At 43.0% G+C, this 25387-nt stretch overlaps 2 protein-coding genes across 10 annotated transcripts in view; one reads left to right on the top strand and one right to left on the bottom strand.

Annotated features, from left to right (window-relative positions):
- The window catches only part of LOC106605231 (EMAP like 4), a 93300-nt gene extending 85305 nt beyond the window's left edge, over positions 1-7995 (top strand). For all 8 annotated transcript variants that reach the window (XM_045719997.1, XM_045719978.1, XM_045720008.1 and 5 more), the window contains 2 exons: positions 6478-6608; positions 6765-7995. In XM_045719997.1, coding sequence (XP_045575953.1) covers positions 6478-6608; positions 6765-6953 — 320 coding nt within the window. In that variant the 3' untranslated portion in view covers positions 6954-7995. The remainder of the gene's footprint in view (positions 1-6477; positions 6609-6764) is intronic.
- Positions 7996-12646: 4651 nt separating this feature from the next.
- On the bottom strand, positions 12647-16380 carry LOC106605369 (uncharacterized). Of its 2 annotated transcripts, XM_014200915.2 has the most exons (4): positions 16184-16380; positions 15969-16037; positions 14297-14395; positions 12647-12960 (listed from the first exon to the last, which is right to left on the bottom strand). In XM_014200915.2, the coding sequence occupies exons 1-4, from the start codon at positions 16344-16346 to the stop codon at positions 12875-12877; spliced, it is 417 nt and encodes a 138-aa protein (XP_014056390.2). In that variant the 5' UTR covers positions 16347-16380; the 3' UTR covers positions 12647-12874. The 2 variants fall into 2 exon arrangements, with proteins under 2 accessions (XP_014056390.2, XP_014056380.1); XM_014200905.2 differs by lacking the exon at positions 15969-16037 and having other exon boundaries at positions 16184-16332.
- Positions 16381-25387: the final 9007 nt, after the last annotated feature.

The following is a 25387-nucleotide window of genomic DNA, read 5'->3' as shown; positions in this document are numbered from 1 at the left end:
TTCCCTTCCCTGGTGAATAATGCCGAAAGGCGAATGCGAAAATGAGCTGGGCACACACATTATGAGGAACATCTCTGAATGCATCGCAACAAGACAAGGGTGGTGGGAAGGGCACGAGACGATGACACTGTCATAATACACTGTATGCGCCATTCAACAAAGGTGGCTTTAAATAGCCTATAACAGGGGGTCGGCAACCTTTTTCATGTGGAGTGCCAATTTACAATTGATCCAGTGGAGGTCCCTCAGAGGAAGGGGAGGACCGTTCTCCTCAATGAATTTCATAAAAATAGTGAAACGTTAAAGTTATCCTTTTTAGATCAAACTATACTAGATATATTCACATCACCAAATAACTGATTAAAACACACTGTTTTGCAATGAAGGTCTGCAGTAGCCTCAGCGGCACCATGTTGTAGCCGGAGGACAGCTAGTTTCCGTCCTCGTCTGGGTACATTGACTTCAATACAAAACCTAGGAGGCTTATGGTTCTCACCCCCTTTCGTAGACTAACACCGGAATTATGACAACTTCCGGAGGACATCCTCCAGCCTCCAGCCTATCAGAGCTCTTGCAGCATTAACTGACATCTTGTCCACCCAATCAAAGGATCAGACAATGAGTCTAGTACTGAAAACATAAGCTACAGCTAGCTAGCACTGCAGTGCATAAAATCTGGTGATTAGTTAACTCAGAGAGAAAGACAATAGTTGAACAGTTTTGAGCAAATGAATTTCTTAAATGAAGGAGAAGCAAGAGAGGGAGTGAGGGCGAGCTATATTTCATTGTATTTTTTAGCTTTCGGTTTTATTAATTTGTTGTCACCGAGGCCCGTCGGTGTAAATGCTAAACTGCTTGCTGTACACTACTGCATGATTGTAGTGGGTTTACTAACGCGTTAGTTCTAGTAGCTATGTTCACTATGATGTTAGCTAATATGGTGACAACTATGTAGGCTGTATGTAGCAGTTGTGATATGAAGGTTTGGCTTGGAAAGGTTTTTTTCGCCTGGTCACAGAATAGCGCATAGATGTGAGAAGGAATTATACAACGAGCAAAGAGATCATGCCGTTTGTATGTGGTTGCTGTGTAAGTTAACTGTGTTTGGGGGTGTATTTATTCAGCTGATTCTGTTAAAACGTTTCTTAAACGGTTGCAAACTAAACTGGGACAAACATACCTGAATTTGTCCAATAGAAACTCTTGTTTGCAACTGTTTGGACTAATGATTCCACCCTAGATCAGCTAAATGCAGGCAAGAGTGTGCAAGGTGGTATTGAATGCGTCAATGTCTGTCACCTTGATTACACATTTTTTTTATTTCGACCTGTGCACTTATGTTGTAAACTTTCATTCATAGGCTATTCATCATGATGGGTATAAGGACAATTTGAATGTCATGTAGTAGCCTAAACCTGTCAATATCTGGAATGGCGGTATTGAATGTGTCACTGTTTGTCAGCTTGATTACAACATTTTTCTCTCGACCTGTGCACCTACGTTGTAAACTTTCATTTGTAGGCTAGGTTGTAGCAACCTCATGGTGGGTATAGGGAAAAGTCAATAATAGCTTAAACCTATCGATGTAACATTGAGCTGGGTGAAAGGAATATGAATGACAGTCATACAATATTCTGTAATGGAAATAAGGCCATGTTCATGAAAAAAACATTTGTTCTCCCTAATCTTAAATGGCACAGAATTGATCCTTCCATTTCTAAAGATCTGAGTGCCAGTTATGAGCTTCATATAAGCGTTGTAGGCTTCCTAACTGTGCCCAAAAAATGTCTAAATGCCCACAAGCGGAATAATTCTAGCTGGCTACTAGACAGAGGCGCTGTCCATTCAGCACCTTGCCATGGTGCTCCACTATGCCTACGCGTTGTACCGAGGCGCTGTCCATTCAGCACCATGCCATGGTGCTCCACTATGCCTACGTGTTGTACCGAGGCGCTGTCCATTCAGCACCATGCCATGGTGCTCCACTATGCCTACGCGTTGTACCGAGGCGCTGTCCATTCAGCACCATGCCATGGTGCTCCACTATGCCTACGCGTTGTACCGAGGCGCTGTCCATTCAGCCCATGCCATGGTGCTCCACTATGCCTACGTGTTGTACCGAGGCGCTGTCCATTCTTTGGTCAATTTGTTTTTTGTCTTCATGCGTCCTTGTCGATTGTAATCCTAAGTAAGTCCTTTTTATTTCAATGCATGTGTAGGATTTATCTGGCAAAGTTTGCATTTGTGGTCAGCTGTTTTATGCTCCGGTTACTTTTACATCGATGTCGGCATTTGAAGTCGGCCTTGTTGTGACCTGATGGCATGTATTATGCATATTTTTCATGTGGCACTGTATGGGGTGTTCCACAAGTAAATTATTACATTTGAGGATGAGTTGTGGTTGACATTGTATATGCCGTCCCACAGACATTCTAACCGAATATTGCTGTGATAATTAATGGCTGGGGTAATTTTTGCTCTCCAAATAGCATTTTAGAGTTTTTAGTTATTAGCTTAATTTACTAAAATGACGGCGGTTGGTGGTGGGAGTATTCCTACAGATTTTTTTAATTTTTTTTATCATCTTTATTGAATAAATTACATGAATACAAGAAAGGTGGCATCCTAAATGGTGCCACGTTGAAAGTTACTGAGCTTTTCAGTAAGACCATTCTACCGCCATTGTTGTCTTTGGAAATTGCATGGCTGTGTGCTCGATTTTATACACCTGTCAGCAACATGTGGCTGAAATAGCCTGTCAGCGACATATGGCTGATACACTAATTTGAAGGAGTGTCCACATACTTTTGTTTATATATATATATATATATATATATATATATATATATATATATATATATATATATATAGTGTACAATTATCTGTAAGGTTCTTCAGTTGAGCAGTGAATTTGAGAAACAGATTCAACCGCAAAGACCAGGGAGGTTTTCCAATGCCCCTCAAAGAAGGGCACCTATTGGTAGATGGGTAAAAAATAAAGCAGACATTGAATATCCCTTTGAGCATTGTGAATTTATTAATTCCACTTTGTATAGTGTATCAAGACACCCAGTCACTGAAAGCATACAGGCTTCCTTCCTAACTCAGTTGCCGGAAAGGAAGGAGAAACTGCTCAGGAATTTCACCATGAGGTTAATGGGGACTTCAAAACAGTTAGTTTAATGGCTGTGATAGAAGATATACAACAACATTGCATTTACTCCACAATACCAACCTAATTGACAGAGTGAAAAGAAAGAAGCCTGTACATAATAAAAATAATATTCCAAGGCACTAAAATAAAAATGTGGCAAATATATAACCTTTGTCCTGAATACAAAGCACATGGGGCAAATCCAGCACATCACTGAGTACCACTCTTCATATGTTAAATCATGGTGGTGGCTGCATCATGTTATGGGTGTGCTTTCATCTGCTTTTTTTGGATTAAAAAAAACTAACAAAATAGAGCTAAGCACATGTAAAATCCTAGAGGAAAACCTAGTTCACTCTGCTTTCCAACAGACACTGGGAGACATTCACCTTTCAGCAGGACAATAGCCTAAAACACAAGGACAAATATACACTGGAGTTGGTTACCAAAACGACATTGAATGTTCCTGAGTGGCCCACTTACAGTTTTGACTTAAATTAGCTTAATTCGATGGCAAATACTTGGAAATGTATTTTTTATTTTATTTTCTATTTAGCAATGCTCAACAACCAGCTTGACAGCGCTTGAAGAGTTTAAAAAATAATAATGTGCCTATATTTTTTAATCCAGGTGTGCAAAGCGCATAGAGATTTAACCAGAAAGACTCACAGCTGTAATCGCTGCCAAAGGCCTTTCTAACATGTATTGAATCAGGGGGTTGAATACTTATCTAATCAAGATATATTAGTGTTTTTTTTTTTACTTACTTTTACAAATGTTCTAATTTTTCTTCCAATTTGGCATTACAAAGTATTTTGTGTAGATCGTTGACAAAAAAATGACAATTAAATACATTTTTAATCCCACTTTGTAACACAAGTGGAAAAAGTAAAGAGGTGTGAATACTTTCTGAAGACACGACATCAAACCCGATACTTCTTTAGTTCTGTAGTATTTCACTGAAAGGGGTTCTAAATTCTCTTCATGACAATTAGGCATAGGATACAATTTTACTTTTGACAAAACAAATTCACTTTACTACAGTACGGTGTCACGCCCTGACCTGAGAGAGACATTTTGTTTCTCTATTTTGGTTAGGTCATGGTGTGATTTGGGTGGGCATTTGAGATTTGTAGTTCTTTGTTCTATTCTATGTTTTCTACTTCTATGTTGTCAGGTTCTAGTTTTGTATTTCAATGTTGGGTTTTGTTTGGGATGATCTCCAATTAGAGGCAGCTGGTCCTCGTCTCTAATTGGAGATCATAGTTAAGTAGGGTTTTTTTCATTTTTTTTTCATTCAGTTTATTTTATGTATGTATTGCAGAGTTTTACAGTGAAAATAAAATGTGGAACGACACACGCTGAACTTCGGTCCGCTCCTCCTTTCGACAATCGTGACATACGTACACTTTCTGACAGTTGTGCACAGAGTAGATTTTTTTTTTTAATACAGTGTTTAGTTTCTCCATGGGTCAGGTTCACCACCGTATAATTAATCAGATATCACTTCATAAAAAGACTGTTCCAGTTAATATTTAGATGTCCGAAATTGTCTGATACCCGATCATTAGGTTCCGTCACCGTATATTAAAATCCCCACATACACTACCGGTCAAAAGTTTTTGAACACCTACTCATTCAAGAGTTTTTCTTTATTTTTACTATTTTCTACGTTGTAGAAATGAAATAAAACGTATGGAATCATGTAGTAACCAAAAAAGTGTTAAATAAATCCATATATATTTAATATTTGAGATTGTTGAAATATCCACCCTTTGCCTTGACGACAGCTTTGCACACTCTTGGCATTCTCTCAACCAGCTTCATGAGGTAGTCACCTGGAATGTATTTCAATTAACAGGTGTGCCTTAAAAGTTAATTTGTGGAATTTCTTTCCTTAATGCATTTGAGCCAATCAGTTGTTGTGACAAGGTAGCGATGGTATATAGAAGATACCCCTATTTGGGTCCATATTATGGCAAGAAAAGCTCAAATAAGCAAAAATAAATGATAGTTCATCATTACTTTAAGACATGAAGGTCAGTCAATGCGGTGTGGGTGAACAGATGATCTCTGCATGGGTTTTTCCCACCGTAAAGCATGGAGGAGATGTGATGGTGTGTGGGTGCTTGGCTGGTGACACTGTCTGTGATTAATTTTGAAATCAAGGCACACTTAACCGGCATGGCTACCACAGCATTCTGCAGCGATACACCATCCCATCTGGTTTGGGCTTAGTGGGACTATCATTTGTTTTTCAACAGGACAATGACCCAACACACCTCCAGGCTGTGTAAGGGCTATTTTACCAAGAATTGGAGTGATGGAGTGCTGCATCAGATGACCTAGCATCCACAATCCCCCGACCTCAACCAAATTGAGATGGTTTTGGATGAGTCGGACTGCAGAGTGAAGGAAAATCGGCCAACAAGTGCTCAGTATATGTGGGAACTCCTTCAACGCTGTTGGAAAGTGTTCCAGATGAAGCTGGTTGAGAGAATGCCAAGAGTGTGAAAAGCTTTCATCAAGGCAAGGAGGGGCTATTTGAAGAATCTGAAATATAAAATATATTTTGATTTTGATAACCACTTTTGGTTATTGTATTATTCTACAATTAAAAAAAATAAGGAAAAACCCTTGGAGTAGGTGTTCCAAAACTAATGACCGGTAGTGTATAAATACTGAATATCTCACACATACATATCCCGTTAGTTTAATAAATGATAGCTTTTTCTTACTTGCCACACATTTTGAGTAAACTGTACATTTATCACCTTTTTTTGTCCAATAATAATTAATTGATTTCTGCAAAGTCATTATTGTCTGCAAAGTTATTGTAAGCTTTTTTAAAAAGATTATTTGCCTAACTTCATCTTTTTATCTTGGTTTTGGATTGGGAAGTGTGAACAGCGTTTCACTCCACCTGCTTTGGGGGGTGGGGTATTACCACACACCCCACTTTGCCATACCCTAGGTTTAGCTGAACTGACACCATTGGCTGTAACTGATATGCAATCTCCATTCTCAGGGGTCCTATGTGTGTGTGAAGTGATCACTATTTCTGTATGTGCATGCATATGTTTTTGTACAGACCCGTGAGAGAGGGAAAGTAGGATAGGGAGTGTATTGAGCATGTTAGTGTGCATGGAGAGGTGTATGAAGTCTCTCTTATAGTGTTGGGCTGCCCCCTGGTGGTATGCTTTTGACATGACTTCATGTACGCGCACATATGGGAAGTACACACAGGTTCACTGCTCAGACTCCATATTTGATCTGTGATAGTGGGGCAAAACCACCAATATGTGTGTATTTGTGTCTTCCAGGAGTGTGGCCTGAGGGTTCCGATGGCACAGACATCAACGCCCTGATCAGATCCCACAACAGGAAGGTGATTGCTCTGGCTGATGACTTCTGCAAAGTGCACCTCTTCCAGTACCCCTGCGCCAGACCCAAGGTAAGCAAGCCCTGCCCCTGAGCACCAGCCCCTTACTGAACACTGCTCAGTGCTACCCTCCTTGTACTATGCATATACTGTATATAGTATAACATACTGTAATATTAGCTTCAAATCATAATATAATGTGCTGGCATGCGTCTCCTCCCTCCGCAGGCACCGAGCCACAAATATAGCGCCCACAGCAGTCACGTGACTAATGTGACCTTCATGCACAACGACAGTCACTTGGTGTCCACGGGTGGGAAGGATACCAGTGTCATGCAGTGGCGTCTGGTGGAGAAGACCCCCTCATTGGTCCCCAGCGACTCTTCCCTCTCTCTGGGGGGAGGGGCTCCTGCATAACTCCAACCCCCGCGCCACCATCTCAGCGGTGCCCCTGACGCCCACCCCCACCGAGCCGGCCGTAACGCCAATCGCAACTCCAACTCCGCCCTCCGTCCTCGACCTGACCTCTGACCCCCCAGCAGCCATCGTCACGCCTCCCCCACCACCCACCGAGCCCACGACCAATGGACGGCAGGAGAGCTCCCCTGGAACCCCTCCCCCTCCGGGCTGACCCCACCCCACTCAGAGTCTACCCCGCCGCCCTCCCACAGCACGCTGAGCCCCAAGGACAGCCTGGACCCCAGCGACGACACGGCCACTCCTAGCGACGAGGGCCGCCCTTTCACCCCACCCTCGTAAAGAGCGTCACTTGTGATGCAGCCAAGTGCGCTCTCCTGCTCAGCACTCCCCCCTGGAGGCACCTCGATGTCACTGCGTCTCTCAGGAGGAGCGCAGCAGGGTTCAGTATTTGCTGTTCAGGTTTCCTTTGTTTTTCTTTTTGGTTTCTTTTCATGCTCTTCTTTTTGTTTTGTTTTGAAGTCTGTGTTTAATTGGATAAGAATGGAGGGTGTAAGTGAGACAAGCAGTGATATTGGTGGCTGATGTTTTTTTTTTTTTACGCTGCCACTCGGCCTTGTGTGAGGAGAGAATGTTGTGTTTGTTCGTAGTCATACGGTTAAGTCAAGTCTGCAGATGAAAGCTCTGTGAGAGAGGGACACACAAGCACACAGACGTGCAAACGCTAGCACTAATACACAAAGGCACACAAAATCACACTCCAACATCACTCCTTGATCAGACAAACAGATGCAGGATCATTTACGCAGTTCTATTATCAGTGTAATGTTGCTATCATAGATACTCATATAGTACTTGATACCAAGTATTACTTATGTCTTTATACACAATGCTACAAGAGCCTAGTGCCTCTTCCCTGAGCCTAGCTAATGCCAGGCAGGTACCCCTGGCTAATGCTCACTCCTCAGTCCAGCCCTTTGTCAATACTCATCATATGAGGCTATGTTGCCATAGGAACTTAAACCTAATCCTAGCTCAATAATGCAACAACCTGCAATAACACACCATAGCATACTGTGTGACCACACACAACCAGTTATATACATGCAGCTAATGGCACACACACTCTATCACTCTGGACTTTCAATCAGGTGTGTGTGTGTGTGTGTGTGTGTGCGCGGGCGCCTGCAGACTGCTTCATGGCAATAAGCTGTTCTCTCTGGTAGAGTCCCTGCAGGAAACTCATCCATCCAGCCTCGCTGTAAAGGCAACAAAAGGACTCTGATGAATAATGGTCCATAGGATATCCTGTGGCCATGGACATTATGACCACACTGAACCACCAGCGACACACGTACCCCGGTGACTCTCTCACCTGCTCGCCCTACCTTAACATGATACCATTTTTTTAGCGTTTCTCTTCATTTTCATTTAGGATTTAGACCTTTTTAAAAGCTCATTCTGGGGAGTGTTCCTTCTCTGCTCTATGGACTGAGATGTTTTTAAGAAAAAAGAAAGACGTTTTTTTTAAGTCTTAAATGCGTGCGAGCCGCCGTTTACACGTTTGTGTCATTCCGGAGGAGGGTGTGCCCAGCTTCCCCCCCCCCCCATTCTGCAGCAATTCAGGACGGGATCACGCTCACAGGAATACACAGCCGAAAGTGAGAGAGACTCTTCTCTTCTACACAGTCTTATCTTTATCCCCTCAGTGGGAATGCGCTGGTACATTTCCACAGAGAGGGAGAGAGACTGAGAGAGGGAGAGAGACTGAGAGAGGGAGAGAGACTGAGAGAGGGAGAGGGACTGAGAGAGGGAGAGGGACTGAGAGAGGGAGAGGGACTGAGAGAGGGAGAGGGACTGAGAGAGGGAGAGGGACTGAGAGAGGGAGAGGGACTGAGAGGGGGAGAGGGACTGAGGGGGAGAGGGACTGAGAGAGGGAGAGGGACTGAGAGGGGGAGAGGGACTGAGAGGGAGAGGGACTGAGAGAGGGAGAGGGACTGAGAGAGGGAGAGGGACTGAGAGACTGGGAGAGGGACTGAGAGACTGGGAGAGGGACTGAGAGACTGGGAGAGGGACTGGGAGAGGGACTGGGAGAGGGACTGGGAGAGGGACTGGGAGAGTCTGAGTCTGAGTGAGAGTCTGAGTCTGAGTGAGAGTCTGAGTCTGAGTGAGAGTCTGAGTCTGAGTGAGAGTCTGAGTCTGAGTGAGACTGAGAGACTGAGACTGAGACTCTTCTGTTTTTCAGCTGGGAATAGAGGGTAGAGAATGTTGTTTTTTTTTATATTTTTTTTTAAATGCCTGTCTATGACTAGGGCGAGAGAGTCCAAGGCTTTCTATGACAAGGAAGACTGAAGAAAGGTGGAAGGGATATGTACTAAGGAATACTGTATGTGTTGCAATGCACAGTAAAGGTTTAGCTAGTTATACAGGATTGAATGATGGAAGTATTTTAACAGGTTTGTCACTATCAGAAGGAAGAGTGAGGACTGTATAAAAGGCATGTGGTGTAGATTAATCATTTTTTTATATCCTCTCTGTCAGAGAGAGAGATGAGTGAGGGACTGTAAGTAAAATGCATGTCAGTGACAGGTTGGTAGGTGGCATTGACAGGGTTGTAGTGAAGAGGTAAAGACATTGGTAATCTTAGTGAAAAACTGCATGAGGGCATGGTTGTATCAATGTTGTGCTAATGTTTTTTAACGTTGTCCTCAAAGATGTAGACTTCCAGCTGGTCCACAAAGAACCTCTTTCTCTTTTTAGAATATCATTTTCAGATTTTTTTGTTGTGTTTTTTGCAAATCAACAGCTTGTGCAACTGGGAATTCTTTAATGTAGGTCGATTTAATGTAGGTAGATTTTATCTGTAGTTTGTCCTGTAGTTCTGTAGTTGTAGTGAACATGGGATTGCCTTCCCGGAATGCTCTGCTTCTTTGAGTGCATAGAACGTGAACACGCTTGTTTAACCCCGTACAATATCTCATGACCTCAGAATACGCCTCTTACAATGACAGGTGTCAATGCATAACTCATACCCTAGGACAGGGTTGTATAACTCATTCCATGGAGGGCCTAGTGTCATCAGGTTTTTGTTTTTTCCTTTCAATTAAGACCTAGACAACCAGGTGAGGGGGAGTTCCTTACGGGTAATCAGTGACCTTAATTCACCAATCAAGTAAAAGGGCGGAGCGAAAACCCACGCCCTCGGCTCTCAGTGGAAGGAGTTTGACACGCGTCCTAGGATATCTAGAGTCTCTCCAGAACGCTAACACACCTGTTTTCAGGCCGCCATGTGGTCTTGCTAGATCTTCCCATCCAATACTCATCCAATTTGTACATTCAGGTGTGGCTACTTTATGTATATAATGGTATGCCTGTGTGTATGTATGTGGTTTATTCATCTTGAGATATACAGGTAACTGCCAAAATAAATGAAACGCCAGCATAAAGTGTCTTAATAGGATGTTGGGCCACCACGAGCCAGAACAGCTTCGATGCACCTTGGCATAGATTCTACAAGTGTCTGGAACTCTATTGGAGGGATGCGACACCGTTCTTCCACAAGAAATTCCATAATTTGGTGTTTTGTTGATGGTGGTGGAAAACACTGTCTCGGGCGCCACTACAGAATCTCCCATAAGTGTTCAATTGGGTTGAGATCTGGTGACTGAGACGGCCATGGCATAGGATTTGCATTGTTTTCGTGCTCATCAAACCATTCAGTGACCACTCGTGCCCTGTGTATAGGGGCATTGTCATCCTATGGGGGGCATAGCCATGGTAGCCAAAATAATGGCCTGACCAGCATTTCAATATACTTTGTATCCCTCAATTACTCAGGTGTTTCCTTTATTATGGCAGCTACCTGTAGAGCCACTGAACCATTACTCAATACTTTCTTTCACCACTAGGAGGCACCATGCAGCTCACCCACAGGCCAAGCATGTACATACATGCAGTACAGTGTGGAATAATGGCTCTTTGAGTCCTCATAAACCATGGTCCCAAATGTGCTCGTCTTCCCATGGCAGGTGTTATGGTGGGACAGTGAACTGGCTTTGAGAGTGCCTCCGCCCACAGTCTTTCTGGGGACGTCGCTCCTCTTGTTATTCCAGGATATTCATGGCCAACTCACCTCACCCCATTTAGGCTCGGTAGTGGTCTGCCTACCAGAGTCCTACATCAGATATGTCCTTTGAATGTTGCTCTGACGAATTGCCTTGCCATAATGACGGGGGTGGGGGTGAGGCGTGTTTTGCCTGTGTTGGTTAAGGGGAGGGAAATATTTTCGTTAAGGTAGGGAGGGTTAGTAAGGTGTGGGAGATATGGACACCAGGGCATCCTATGTACTGGGCCCTGAAAAGGATCTGATATTTTTGAGAGACAGAGCGGTCCATTTATGTCTATTCAACCATTCATCTTTTGAGGGGAATTTTTCAGAAGGGCTTGTACAGAATCATGTTTTCAAGTTAGATGGGCTAGTATCCAAAACACACAAAGGAAAAAGGGGAGCAGAGAAGTGAGTTTAAACACAAAACTCCTTGACTGGTCTGAAACCTCATCCCTGTGAATGTATGTCTAAGTGTCCTGGGGGGGGATGTGGTGAGGAAGGGAGATTGGTACACAGGGGGTTGTCTTCCCCCAACACTCCTCTGCAAAACGGCTGGCACACCCATGCCAACCATCCTAGGGAGCATTGAGTGGGCATATATGTGTGCCCACTCTGTGATTATCAAGTCTTTGGGTTGGGGGAGGGCAAAGACAAGTGCAACCTTTTTGTGATATTCAGAATAAACGGTCATCGCCATCCGTGATGATGGTGATACTGATAATGTTGAAATTATATAATGTTGGTAAGATATGACTGACAAATGTTTCACATGACAATGTTTGAGCCAATCCGTCTCTCATGCATTCCTGTCAATAGACAGAAAAATACTGAAGATTTCAAAAAAAATGTAAATAAACATTTTAAAAAAGAAAAGCTTTTATGTTTGAGTATTTTCCCCACTCAATTTCCACTGATTTCTATGTTGATCTTGGTCTGGATGTTTTGTGTTACAAAAGGGGTAACTACAGTAAATAATTCCAGTTTACTCATTGTATAACATTCGTCACTATCATCTGAGTTTGACAAAGTTCAAGTTGAATCCTTCCCCAAACGTCTGGTGTTCTGTATCGATCTGAACCCTATGATACCTATCCTGGTGTGTGTGCGTGCATGCATGCGTATCCGTGTGTTTGTATAGTGAAGAGGTTATTCAGCTCACTGTCTACCCTAGTCGATTCTGGATGTGTCTGTCTATAGTTTGTTCCATAGAGTGAACAGAGGTCTCTGGCCGTGGGATTAGACTGGGGGTAAACAGTGGACATAGCAGAGGTCTCTGGCCGTGGTATTCGACTGTGTGGGTAAATCGAGGACTAGTGCCATGCTGATTTAGCATGTCAGGAGGTTCTTGCTGACTGACACATAGATAAACAGACCCACAGACTGCCAGGCAGCCCACACAGAGGAGCAAAGACTGCGTGTCTACCGCAGTGGATGGAAGGATGTCCCTTTTTAGCATCTTGATTCAGAACAACACATTTGCAAGAATGGCTTAGCATGACACCTCATGAATAAAGTGACTGTGCGTGCCTACATAATAAAACACTGATGAAATGACTCCTTTCATAACTGCATTTCAGACCAGAGATTAGTGGATAAAAACTGTCCCATGACTTTATTTCATGTGACTTTACATCATCGAAGTTGTGTATATTGCACTTTACGAACACATTAATGAATCACCAAACGCTAAACAGCAGATCGGACCACAAGCCCTCAAGTTACTGTCGGCTGATTTCACAGATCCTTTCTCCATCTGTCTTGCTCTCCTTCCTCCGCCTGCCTGCCGTGGAGTTATTGGTCCCTGGAGTCAGTTCTAGGCATTGCAGCGGTCATGATAGCAACACGTCCAGCCCGGTCGAGAGCAGAACTCAAGCCTAGCACAGCCCTTCTCCCCAGAACCTGTAGAGGAGACACAGAACTTAAAAAGATACAGTAGGATCTAGGATTTTATCAGAATATGCAGCAGGATCACGGCCTTAAAGGCCCAGTGCAATCAAAAATGTGATTTCCTCCTGTGTTATATATACTGCATATTTCCACACTGAGGTTGGAATAGTACTGTGATAATGACCTTTTAGTGTAAGAGCTGTTTGAAAAGACTGGCAGAAATTTCAGCCTGTTTTGGTTGGATGGCGTTTTGGAATGCCTGGTGTCATCACCAGGCAGTAAATTAGTTAATAGACCAATCCTCTCTGCCATTAACAGCTAGTTTTCAGTTTTCCCCTCCCAACTCAGACCACTCCCAGACAGTACTAGCAAAATTCTTGCTTGAGAAAGTGCTCTTTGGTAAGAAGCTATTTTTGTTTCTTTTTGACCATTTGAATCAATCGGTTAATTGTTACCCAGAAATAATTTGACATTGAGATAAAAACGGCTGCATTGGACCTTTTTAATCAGAAGATGTAGTAGGATCAAGGACTTTATTATCACGAACACAGTTTGATTCAATAAGACTTATTGTTAGGTTAAAGGTGCACTATGCAGAAATCGCTCCCCCGTTTCCTGGTTGCTAAAATTCTAATGGTTCGAGCTAATTTTAGTTTGTGACAAAACAAGCAAGTATAGTGTTGAGAATCATTGTACCATTCAAACTGCTGTGAAATATATTTTCCATAATCCCCCAAAAAGTATTTTCTTTCAGCTGTTTGAAGCTAGTGGAAAAAAACGAAAGTAAGTAAAAGACGCAAAAACGAAACTTAAGAACGGGAAGCATAGAAATAGCGCACAAAGAACATTTCTATATGATTTTGGTCGGGTCGGCCAAAAAGTTCCATATTGCAGCTTTAAATATTTTATCACTCATGTTTTCATATCCCCAATTCAATAACTCATTATTATGTCGCTGATTTTGTTTGATCAAAAGTCCATGCTAATTGGATGTTACCCTTTTGAAGGTCCAAATGTTGTATTTACTCTGTATTATGCAAGCCAATGGCATGATGGGCATATCTTACAGTTATTGTCATCAATTGATCAAAAGAGCCAGCCTTGGCTCTAACAAGCAATATTGCTCAGTCCTGGGCTGTTTCTGAAACGTCACTAGCTGTCAAATCCTTGCTTCCCCTGTCCTTGTTTCCTCAATTCCTTGCCTCCCTCTCAAAAACGCCAATGAGCTTATGGGAAAAAGAGATGAGGAATTGAGCAAACAAAGATGAAGGTTTGACAGCTAGTAACATTTTCAGACACAGCCCTGGTATTGCAGGGCCAAATGAAGGACTACGGTGGTGATACTCACTCCTGATGTAGCAGGCCTGCTGTGTTTTGCTTGAGCACTGTAGGAGCTGGTTCCTCAGCATCAGGAAGTCCTCACCGTAACACTCAATGTTGTAGTCCGCTATGGGAAGGGAGAGAGGTTCAGAGTTCTTTCTCATTAGTGAATACAGTATGTTTAGGCTCGTTCAAAGATCACAAGAGACATGGTTACATCACAACCTACATAAGGACTCGAATTTGATCTGAGAAAGTACTACAATCTCATGCCAGCACTGTTATGAATGATGCAGAGCAGGAATTCAGTAATGTGAGTGTGCATGCGCATGTCTGTACTTACATTTGTGTGTGCGAGCTGCTGTGTGTATGTGAGCTTTTGGGTCATGTGTTTGACCTCAAAATACCCAAGAAAGGAGATCTAAGGGAGTGTAAAAACTACCTCAGGATAATGTTGGTCAACACCAGTGAAAGTGTTCAATCACATCCTATATAAGTTCAGGAGTAAAAAAATGTCTTTAACAAGTCACATAATAAGTTGCATGGACTCACTCTGTGCGCAATAAGAGTTTAACATGATTTTTGAATGACTACCTCCTCTCTGTACCCCACATATACAATTATCTGTAAGATCCCTCAGTTGAGCAGTGAATTTGAAACACCGATTCAACCACAATGGTCAGGGAGGTTTTCCAATGCCTTGCAAAGAAGGGCACCTAAAATAATGTAGACATTGAATATCCCTTTGAGCATTGTGTTAAATAAAAGTTTAAATTCAACAAAAGAAGTCCTTAATTACACTTTGGATGGTGTATCAATATACTCAGTCACAACAAAGATACAGGCGTCCTTCCTAACTCAGTTGCCGGAGAGGAAGGAAACCACTCAGGGATTTCACCATGAGACCAATGGTTCCTGAGTGACGTATTACAGTTTTGACTTAAATCGTCTTAAAAATCTATGGCAAGACTTGAAAATGGCTGTCAAGCAATGATAAACAACCAACTTGACCAGAGTTTTAAGAATTCTTAAATGAATAATGCAAATAATGTACAATCCAGGTATGCAAAGATTTACTCAGAAAATCAAAAGGTATGAATACTTTCTGAAGGCACTGTAGGTCCGACAGGCATGCTTACCGGATCATTCAAGAAACAAACCCAAAAAACAACAGGCATGCAGTGAACCGGAAGATCTGGACTTTGCGGATGACCGTGCTCCACTGTCTCACAAACACAAAAAAATGCAGGACAAGGCTCGCCTCTTGCAAGCAACATCAGCTTAGATCGGACTTCAAATCAACATCAACCGATGAAGTATGTGAAAGCAGGATTCGGTAAAGCCAGAACAGCATAAAACCTAAACCAACGACTGAGATTTCTAATCAATGTGAAGGCCATCTTCCTTAACAGGTCTAAGACATGAAGAACCACCAGCAAGCAGCATGCTCTGTTAAAAATTACAAACATTCATCAGCCAATGTCTCAGAAGCTTACTTGGAATTCATTGGACATATACCATCAGAAACATCTGACTGTGGGAGAACACAAAACAAGTACCTATTGAAGCACAAACAAAGAGGAGGAAGTGGTGCTGGTTAGGCCACACTGGTTAGGCCACACTGGTTAGGCCACACTGGTTAGGCCACACTGGTTAGGCTACACTAAGAAGAAACGTGCATCACCAAACTAGACTCTTACCTTTAGCCCACAAGTTAAATGCAAGAGAGAAAGGCCCATGACCACTTTCATCTACACCTCCACCTGCATCTTCACAGAGCAAGAAATTAAGACTGAGCGACTGATATGGCAACAACAACTGGCAAAGGACAGAAGGGGTTGGAAGCAGTTCGGCAATGACCTATGTTCAGCAAGGAACTTAAAAGCACTAGCTAAGTGAAGTAAGTGTGACTTACCTGTGCACAGAGGGAGCAGCAGAAGCAGGACCAGGTAGGCTCTCATTGTTGGTCTCAGCAGAGGAGTTCTCTTAGCAATAGAGAAGTCTGAGGTTGAAAGTCTATGACAGGTTGAGTGCACCTCTGCTTTTATACTGTGTCGTGTGCTCAGACAGGAACACATACACCCACGCAGTCACATGCACTCAAACAGATGCGGCGTACACACATTGTATGTCAAGGGTTGGATAAGGGGGGTGGATTTCAGGATTAAAGAATGGTGTCTAAAATGTGTTCCATGTAAGGACATGGTATCTTATTTCATCACATGACTGTTGCATTATCCGTTGGAGGCTTGGAGCACTATTATAAGACTTCACCGCTGTTGGTTGGCCTAGCTCATTGTCGACAAGCAACACTTTATTAATAACTTTCATGAATTAACATTAAGTACGTATAGATCATGAATATAACTATTTATAAATGTTGATAATACGTTGTAGGACATACTGTATGGATATTTGTAATACATTAGCAGATATGTTTCAGTAGAATTACCAGTGGTAATCTACGAAAATTCATCACCCACAGCATTAACTAAGGGGTGGCAGGTAGCCTAGTGGTTAAGAGTGTTGGGCCAGTAACCGAAAGGTCGCTGGTTCGAATCCCAGAGCCAGCAAGGTGAAAAAATCTGCCCGTTCTGCCCTTGAGCAAGGCAGTTAACCCCCAACAACAACTGCTCCCGGGGCACCTCTCTGATTGAGTGGTTGGGTTAAATGCGGAAGACACATTTCAGTTGAATGCATTCAGATGTGCAACTGAGTTGGTTTTCCCTTCCACTGACCCTTTGGTAGGGCATATCTTCAGCAGCTCAGTATTTTGACCACTGTCACTCACACACGGATAAAAATAGGGCAACAATGGCTCTTTAAATATGTCACTGAATGTATAGATTTTATGGGGTCATAGAAGGTCACCTCTCCCACGTCATAGTCCAGACACATGCTCCCCCTCCTGAGTGTCCTCTTCAGAGTGAGGCGGGTCCAGGGCATGGTACAGGCGCTGTACTGGCCCCCATCCCTCAGGGCCATGGAGCCAGAACCCATTTGAGAGAGAGAGCCATGGGGACGCCGTGTTGAGGTTCAGAGTCACTGGGGCTGGATGGAAACACAAACAGGTATGCTATACAATTTATATTTTAATGTGTGGTACTCGAAAACGTCTATTGATCCGGTCTAGTACTCACTGTATTTCACCTTCTCTCATATCTTGAACCTCAGGTTGCCCAGGTGTTGGGCCACGTCTATCAGTGCCCCTAATACAGGCTTTGAATCCTGCTGGGTACAATTGGCCCTGAAGCAATTATAACGTGGACATAAATAACCGTTCCTATAGCCGATACTGCGCCACCTTTTTTATACGTGAGGTGAGGTCCTCAGGACTAATCTAAAACCCACACAGGTTCTTTAAAAGGTTCTTTAAAAGTGGGGCATGAGAACAAACAGGCCAGGTATAACACAAACATATAATTTATTCACAAGGACTAGTAGAAAGCTTTGATGCATATTTAACCCCTTATTTTTGTTGGCACAAAACTACCTACATACTTCCATTCATTTGTATGGGTTACCTTCAGACGAGTCCCGTGACACTTGTGGGGAGAACACCATCGTGTTCATGAGAGTCATCTTTCCATATAGTGGTCATATTAGTTTGTAGGTCAAACCGTTCGGACGCTACAGACGTTTTCGGTATGTCTCATGGTCTGACAAACACCGCTATAGCTCGGCCGCCTTCCGCCACAGATGTGGAAGGTGGCCAACATAGGAAAAATAGCATCTCTAGCTTAAACGTTCTTCTTTTGCTCTATAAATGCCAATGCAGAATTCAACTGTCTCGTCTCCGCTGACCTCCTGAAATCCTTTCTTGCTGGACCATCTCTCGCTCTCTCTCATCGTTGCAGACCTCCAACCAGAATAGAAGAGCTGCTGTTTTGCTCGGCCTTCCACACTTCCTGAGGGAGGATCCATCCAACTTCATCAAGATCTGTCAGGTGTGTGTGTGTAACTACTATAAGTTATGAGTTCTCTGTTTAGGCACACACAGCCCTGATTTTTCCCTCTCATAAGTGAATAAGCTTTATATCAACATTGGTATATCATTTAGCTTATTCTAACATTACCATATGTATTGGAACTAATCCACTCAGGGCTATGTGTACATTAGTAATTGGTTATTTTTGTGTCACGCTGTAGCCCACTGATCCAGGAGAGCAGAACACAAAGGGGGTTGAACATCGGTGTACTAGTCAGGACTGAAGATGGTGGAGAAGATGCGTTTTTGATCAGAACGTAAGTGCTTCTCTCACCCTTTCCCTCTTCTTCTCACACACTCTCTCACACAGTCACTCTCTCGCACTAATAGGCACTATCTCTCTCATCCTCTCTCTCTCTCTCTCTGTCTTTCTCACTTCTAACCAGAATAGAAGAGCTGCTGTTTTACTCGGCCGTCCACACTTCCTGGCGCAGGATCCATCCAATTTATTCATGACCTGTCAAGTGTGTAATCTGTATCTGTTTCTCTCTCCCTATCACTCTCCCAGGCTCTCTCTCTAACCCTAACCCTCTATCTTTCATTCCATTTCTGTGTCTTTCTGTTATAATGTGATTATATGAATTAATTATATTTTGAAGTCAATCATGTTGCTTCGAGTCAAACTTGTGATTGATGGCATCAGGAGAGTCTGCCAGAGACTGTGGAAGAACTGCAGTCAATACTGAAGAGCAAGCTCGATTTGGAAGGTGACGTCGTACTTCAATTCGAAGATCCATTATTTGAAAATGAGCAACCCTGAAGGTAATGCTTAAGACACCACCTGACTCTGAGCTTTCAGACAGTGGCACGTTGGACACTGGCAGTATTTTGTCCTTATCAGACTCTCTCTCATCTTCCGACCGTGCACAGCAGTGGCCTGAGCCATGCATCTTCCGACCGTGCACAGCAGTGGCCTGAGCCATGCATCTTCCGACCGTGCACAGCAGTGGCCTGAGCCATGCATCTTCCGACCGTGCACAGCAGTGGCCTGAGCCATGCATCTTCCCCACCTTTAACTATGACTTTGAATTGAAGCTCAGACATGGAAATTAGGATTATGGAATGGATACCTTTTGCCAGTCTCCAAGAATATGAAGACAGAAATTCTTGACAAAGTAGCAGGTGTTATGTTTGACGTCAACCCATACCCATCACAAAAACAAGTAGAAGCTGTTGCCAAAGCTCTGGTGGAGAAACACCCATGCCTGAAAAAGTCAGGACCATTTATGAGGATGGTCTGCCTGGAAATTCAGCCTGAACTTCAATATGGGAACTATCGTCAGAAGTTGCACATAACAGGATGTCCTGAGCTTATGGTGAATTGTAACAAGAGGTCAAGGGTTGAGGGCAAAGACAAAAGAAAGTAAAAAATAAAAAATAAACAAGCGATCAGAGGTGAATTTCTTGCCAGATATTCCTCAAGCAAAAACAACAAACACTCTTGAAGAGGAGAGAAACAGTTTGCTAGAGAAAAAGAAAAAGCGGATGAGCTGCTGATGGGAAACACGTTTGCCCTACTGAGAAAGGACATCATTCAGGATGAGCCACTTGTATCTGATGTGAAAACCAGATGGCCAGCTTTGTTTACAGAGAGAAAGGTAGGCTAGTGTCCCCCTTTTCAAACTGCCTGCTGTGTTACAATCCCTTCCCAACAATTTGTACAGTTTGTTGCATATATAGTATGATAACTATTTCTTCATATTTTGCTCTATAAGTGTCAATGCAGAATTCAACTGCCTTGTCTCCGCTGACCTCAATAAATCCTTCCTTGCTGTACATGCCCAGATTTCCTGGAGTTGTACAGAGCACAGGCTCCAACAAAGGCCGAACTTCATAGTCTTATACGTTCTCTTGATCAGAACGTAAGTGTGTCTCTACCCCAACCCCTCTCTCTCTCGCTCTCTCACACTCTATCTCTCTCGCTAATACACACACACACTTTCTTTCTCTCTCATGCTGTCTCTCTCACTAACACCCTCTCTCTCACTAACACCCACTCTCTCACTAACACCCTCTCTCTCATCATTGCAGAACTCCAACCAGAATAGAAGAGCTGCTGTTTTGCTTGGCCTTCCACACTTCCTGAGGGAGGATCCATCCAACTTCATCAAGATCTGTCAGGTTTTTGTGTAACTTCTATAAGTCCTTGGTTTTCTCTTTGGGCACACACAGCCCTGATTTTGCAATCTCATACTCCTTGCTTGCTGTCCAATACATAAGGTAATTCATAAGTTAATAAGCTTCATTTCCACATTGGTAAGTCATTTAGCGTATTCTAACAACACTATAAGTGTTGTGACTAATCTACTCAGGGCTATGTGTACACTAGTAATTGGTTATTTTGTGTTGTCCTGTAGCCCACTGATTCAGAAGAGCAGACCACAAAGGGGGTGAACATCAGAATACTAATTGTGACTGAAAATGGTGGAGAAGATGCATTCTTCAAGGAAATCATCTACGTTGTAGTGACCTTAGAAGAGCATATCGTCCTCCATGAGCTGCGGGTCGTCCCCAACGCCTTTGCCGTTATGATGGGTCTTCTCTATGCCCTATACCATAAAGTATACCTTCAGATGCCATCATGAGCCTCGGTATAGACAGCTGCTCTGCAAGGGTTCATGGCCTGTGGAACAAGTTGTGCAAGTGTACTGTCTTTGGGATAGGGGGCGGTATTTTCACGTCCGGATGAAAAGCATGCCGAAAGTAAACTGCCTGCTACTCAGGCCCAGAAGCTAGGATATGCATATAACTGGTAGATTTGGATAGAAAGCACTCTAAAGTTTCTAAAACTGTTAAAATAATGTCTGTGAGTATAACAGAACTTATTTGGCAGGCGAAATCCCGTGGACAAACCATCCGGAACTCGCTCCACATTCATTTTATCCGTTATTGAACACATTTTATCCGTTATTGATTATTTACATTTTAGGATACCTAAGGATGGATTAGGAAAGTTGTTTGAAATGTTTGGACAAAGTTTACAGGTAACTTATTAGACAATTTGTCGTCATGTTGGGCGAGTTGGAACCGGTGTTTTTCTGAATCAAACGCGCCAAATAAATGGACATTTTGGGGATATAAGAAAGGAGTTTATCGAACAAAAGGACCATTTGTGATGTTTCTGGGACATATTGGAGTGCCAACAGAAGAAGATCTTCAAAGGTAAGGCATGAACTATATCGTTATTTCTGACTTTCGTGTCGCACCTGCTTGGTTGAAATATGATTTTCATGTGTTTGTATGGTGGGGTGCTGTCCTCAGATAATCGCATGGTTTGCTTTCGCCGTAAAGCCTTTTTGAAATCTGACATGGTGGCTGGATTAACCATTATTTTGACATATTGCATGTGTATTTTCAAGAATGTTAAATATTTCTAATAATTTAATTTGAATTTCGCGCTCTGCAATTTCACCGGATGTTCCGCTAGCGGAACGTCTAGCCATAACAAGGACTCCTTATTGAACAGAAAGACTATAGTTACACACACCTGACAGATATTGATGTAGTTGAATGGATCCTAAAAACGGACTAATCGTTTTTTGACCATCCACAGCATTATGGAGCATTATGGAGAACTTCACTGCATGTTTAAACTGAGCGCATTCTTGTTCATACTCCTTATTTTGAAAATGGTTAGAGTTCCAAAAGTGCAAACGCTATCAACAATCTTTTTACAAGCTAAGTTGAGTCTGTTGTGTCAACGTTGGTTTGGTGTTTGTAGCTGTAACGGTCAAAGAGCATTGGCATATCCAAATATCACCCATTGAAATTGAACTTTTGTGGAAATGTATTTATAGTTTTCTATTTTTTGCTTTTATGCTAACTTAAAAACGGTTTCAGTTCAAAAACTATACATTATATTGTATGTGGACACCCCTTCAACTTAGTGGATTCGGCTATTTCAGCCACACCCGTTACTGACAGCTGTATAAAATCGAGCATACAGCCATGCAATCTCCATAGACAAACATTGGCAGTAGAATGGCCTTACTGAAGATCTCAGTGACTTTCAATGTGGCACCGTCATAGCATGCCACCTTTCCAACAACTCAGTTCGTCAAATCTCTGCCCTGCTAGAGCAGCCCTGGGCAACTGTAAGTGCTGTTATTGTGAAGCGGAAATGTCTAGGAGCAAGAACGGCTCAGCCGCAAAGTGGTAGGCCACGTAAGCTCACAGAATGGGACTGCAGAGTGCTGAAGCGCATAATGCGTAAAAATTGTCTGTCCTTGGTTGCAACACTCACGACCGAGTTCCTAACTGTCCCTGGAAGAAACGTCAGCACAATAACTGTTCATTGGGAGCTTCATGAAATGGTTTTCCATGGCCGAGCAGCCACACACAAGGTCCCCGATTTGGTGGAGGAATAATGGTCTGGGGCTGTTTTTCATGGTTCGGGCTAGGCCCCTTGTTAAGGGAAATCTTAACGCTACAGCATACAATGACATTCTAGACAATTCTGTGCTTCCAACTTTTTGGCAATTGTTTGGGGAAGGCCCTTTCCTGTTTCAGCATGACAATGCCCCTGTGCACAAAGCGAGGTCAATACAGAAATGGCTTGTCGAGATCGGTGTGGAAAAACTTGACTGGCCTGCACAGAGCCCTGACCTCAACCCCATGGAACACCTTTGGATGAATTGCTGACCTCACTAAAGCTCTTATTCCAACATCTAGTGGAAAGCCTTCCAAGAAGAGTGGAGGCTGTTTTTGCAGCAAAAGGGGGACCAACTCCATATTAATGCCCATGATTTTGAAATTAGATGTTCGACGAGCAGGTGTCCACATACTTTTGGTCATGTAATGCAGTATCAAAAAGGTCTATACCAGCACACTATTCCAGACCGTACTGTTTAATCAGAACAGACCGATTTTATTGGATCATCCACATACCTGCTGTTCCCAAGAATTTCACTAACGTTTAAATTGAGATGATCCAGCCGATCCACCCCCTTTGTTTATTCTCCTTATATTCTCTTTTGTAGCTGCGCTCTCTAGCAAGTAACAGAAGTGCATGTTGAACTGTGAATTACTGAATAAGATATCATGCTTGTAACGTTTTTAAAAGTAACATGTTTAATTTGGAACGATGTACTCTCAGTGGTCAGTTTACGAGGTACACCCATCTATTACCGGGTCGGACCCCCCTTTGCCTCCAGAACAGAGTTCTTCGGGGAATGGATTCTTCAAGGTGTGGCATTGAAACGTTGCTCAATTGGTATCAAGAGACCTAACGTGTACCAGGAAAACATTCCCCACACCAGTACACCACCAGCCTGTACCTTTGACACCATGCAGGATGGGGCCATGGACTCATGCTGCTAACACCAAATCCTGACTCTGCCATCAACAAGAACGTCAGACCAGGCAATGTTTTTTCCCCTACTAAATTGTCCAGAGTTGGTGATCATGTGCCCACTGGAGCCGCTTCTTCTTGTTTTTAGCTGATACTAGTGGAACCCGGTGTGGTCATCTGTTGGATGTTTTTTGTTTGTCGCACCATTCTTGGTAAACCGTAGACATTGTTGTGCATGAAAGGCCCAGGAGGCCGGCCGTTTCTGAGCTACTGGAACTGGCATGCCTGGCACCGACGATCATATCACGCTCAAAGTCGCTTAGGTCACTCGTTTTGCCCATTCTAACATTCAATCGAACAGTAACGGAATACCTCAATGCCTGTCTGCCAGCTTTATATAGCCACATGACTCACAACCTGTAGGAGTGAACCATTTTCATGAACTGGGTGGTGCACCTAATAAACTGGCCATTGATTTACAATATAGAACATTTTGTTGGTAGTAAGAATTTTGTATAATAATTTAAAATGGAAAAACTTGAATTGTGGAATCAATCGTTGTTTTGTATATCAGTTCATAAACCAAGTGCCATGGGATTGGACAATCGAAGATGTCTTCCCAACTTTTTGTAACCTGTGTGGCGCAGCATATTCGTCCTCAAATGGAACTGGTACATGTTTTTATTCATGCCAATTTTAACCATAGTCTTTATTGTAATATGTTGGTCAATTCAGTCTTATGTAGCAACATTTGAAATGGTGTTTTTTACATTGAATAAAAGTAGTCTTCAGACCCTTTTCCACATTTTTGCTATGTTATTATTCTAAAATGGGTTATATTATTTCCCCCCATCAATCTACACACAATACCTTATTATGACAAAGCAAAAACAGGTTTATAGAAATTTGTGCAAATTTATAAAAAAATAATAAAACCGAAATATAACATTTACATAATTATTCAGAACCTTTACTCAGTCTTTTTTTGAAGCACCTTTGGCAGCGACTACAGCCTTGAGTCTTCTTGGGTATGATGCTACAAGCTTGGTACACCTCTCAAACTCTGTCAGTTTAGATGGGGAGCATCACTGCACAGCTATTTTCAGGTCTCTCCAGAGATGTTCAAGTACAGGTTGTGGCTGGGCAATTCAAGGACATTCAGAGACTTGTCCCGAAGCCACTCCTGAGATGTCATGGCTGTGTGCCAAGGGCTGTTATCCTGTTGGAAGGTGAACCTTCGCCCCAGTCTGAGGTCCTGAGCGCTCTGGAGCAGGTTTTCATCAAGGATCTCTGTGTACTTCTGCTTCGTTCATCTTACCCTCAATCCTGAATAGTCTCCCAGTCACTGCCGCTGAAAAACATCCCCACAGCATGATGCTGCCACCACCATGCTTCACCATAGCGGTGGTGCCAGGTTTCATCCAGACGTGACGCTTGGTATTAAGGCCAAAGAGCTCAATCTTGGTTTCATCAGACCAGAGGATCTTGTTTCTCATGGTCTGAGAGTCTTTTAGGTGCCTTTCGGCAAACTCCAACTCCAACTCTGGTCACTGTCCCATAAAGGCCTGATTGGTGGAGTGCTGCAGAGATGGTTGTCCATCTGGAAGTTTCTCCCATCTCCATAGAGGAACTGTGGAGCTCTGTCAGAGTGACCATCGGGTTCTTGATCACCTCCGTGACCAAGGCCCTTCTCCCCCGATTGCTCAGTTTGGCTGGGCGGCCAGCTCTAGGAAGAGACCTGGTGGTTCCAAACTTCTTCCATTTAAGAATGATGGAGGCCACTGTGTTCTTGGGGACCTTCAATGCTGCAGACATTTTTTGGTACCCTTCCCCAGATCTGT

This window comes from Salmo salar, chromosome ssa01 (genome assembly GCF_905237065.1).
Source record: "Salmo salar chromosome ssa01, Ssal_v3.1, whole genome shotgun sequence".
In the NCBI taxonomy this organism is placed as follows: Eukaryota; Metazoa; Chordata; class Actinopteri; order Salmoniformes; family Salmonidae; genus Salmo; species Salmo salar.
The sequence above is the reverse complement of the archived record's forward strand: the minus strand, read 5'-3'. Positions and strand labels throughout refer to the sequence as shown.

Excerpts from the sequence above, each read along its gene's own strand:
- LOC106605369 (XM_014200915.2), bottom strand. The coding sequence starts at position 16,346 with ATGTGTTCCTGTCTGAGCACACGACACAGTATAAAAGCAGAGGTGCAC. Across the intron at positions 16,038-16,183 it reads GCTGCTCCCTCTGTGCACAG|ATGCAGGTGGAGGTGTAGAT; the intron begins GTAAGTCACACT and ends TGCTCTGTGAAG. Across the intron at positions 14,396-15,968 it reads ATTTAACTTGTGGGCTAAAG|CGGACTACAACATTGAGTGT; the intron begins GTAAGAGTCTAG and ends CCCTTCCCATAG.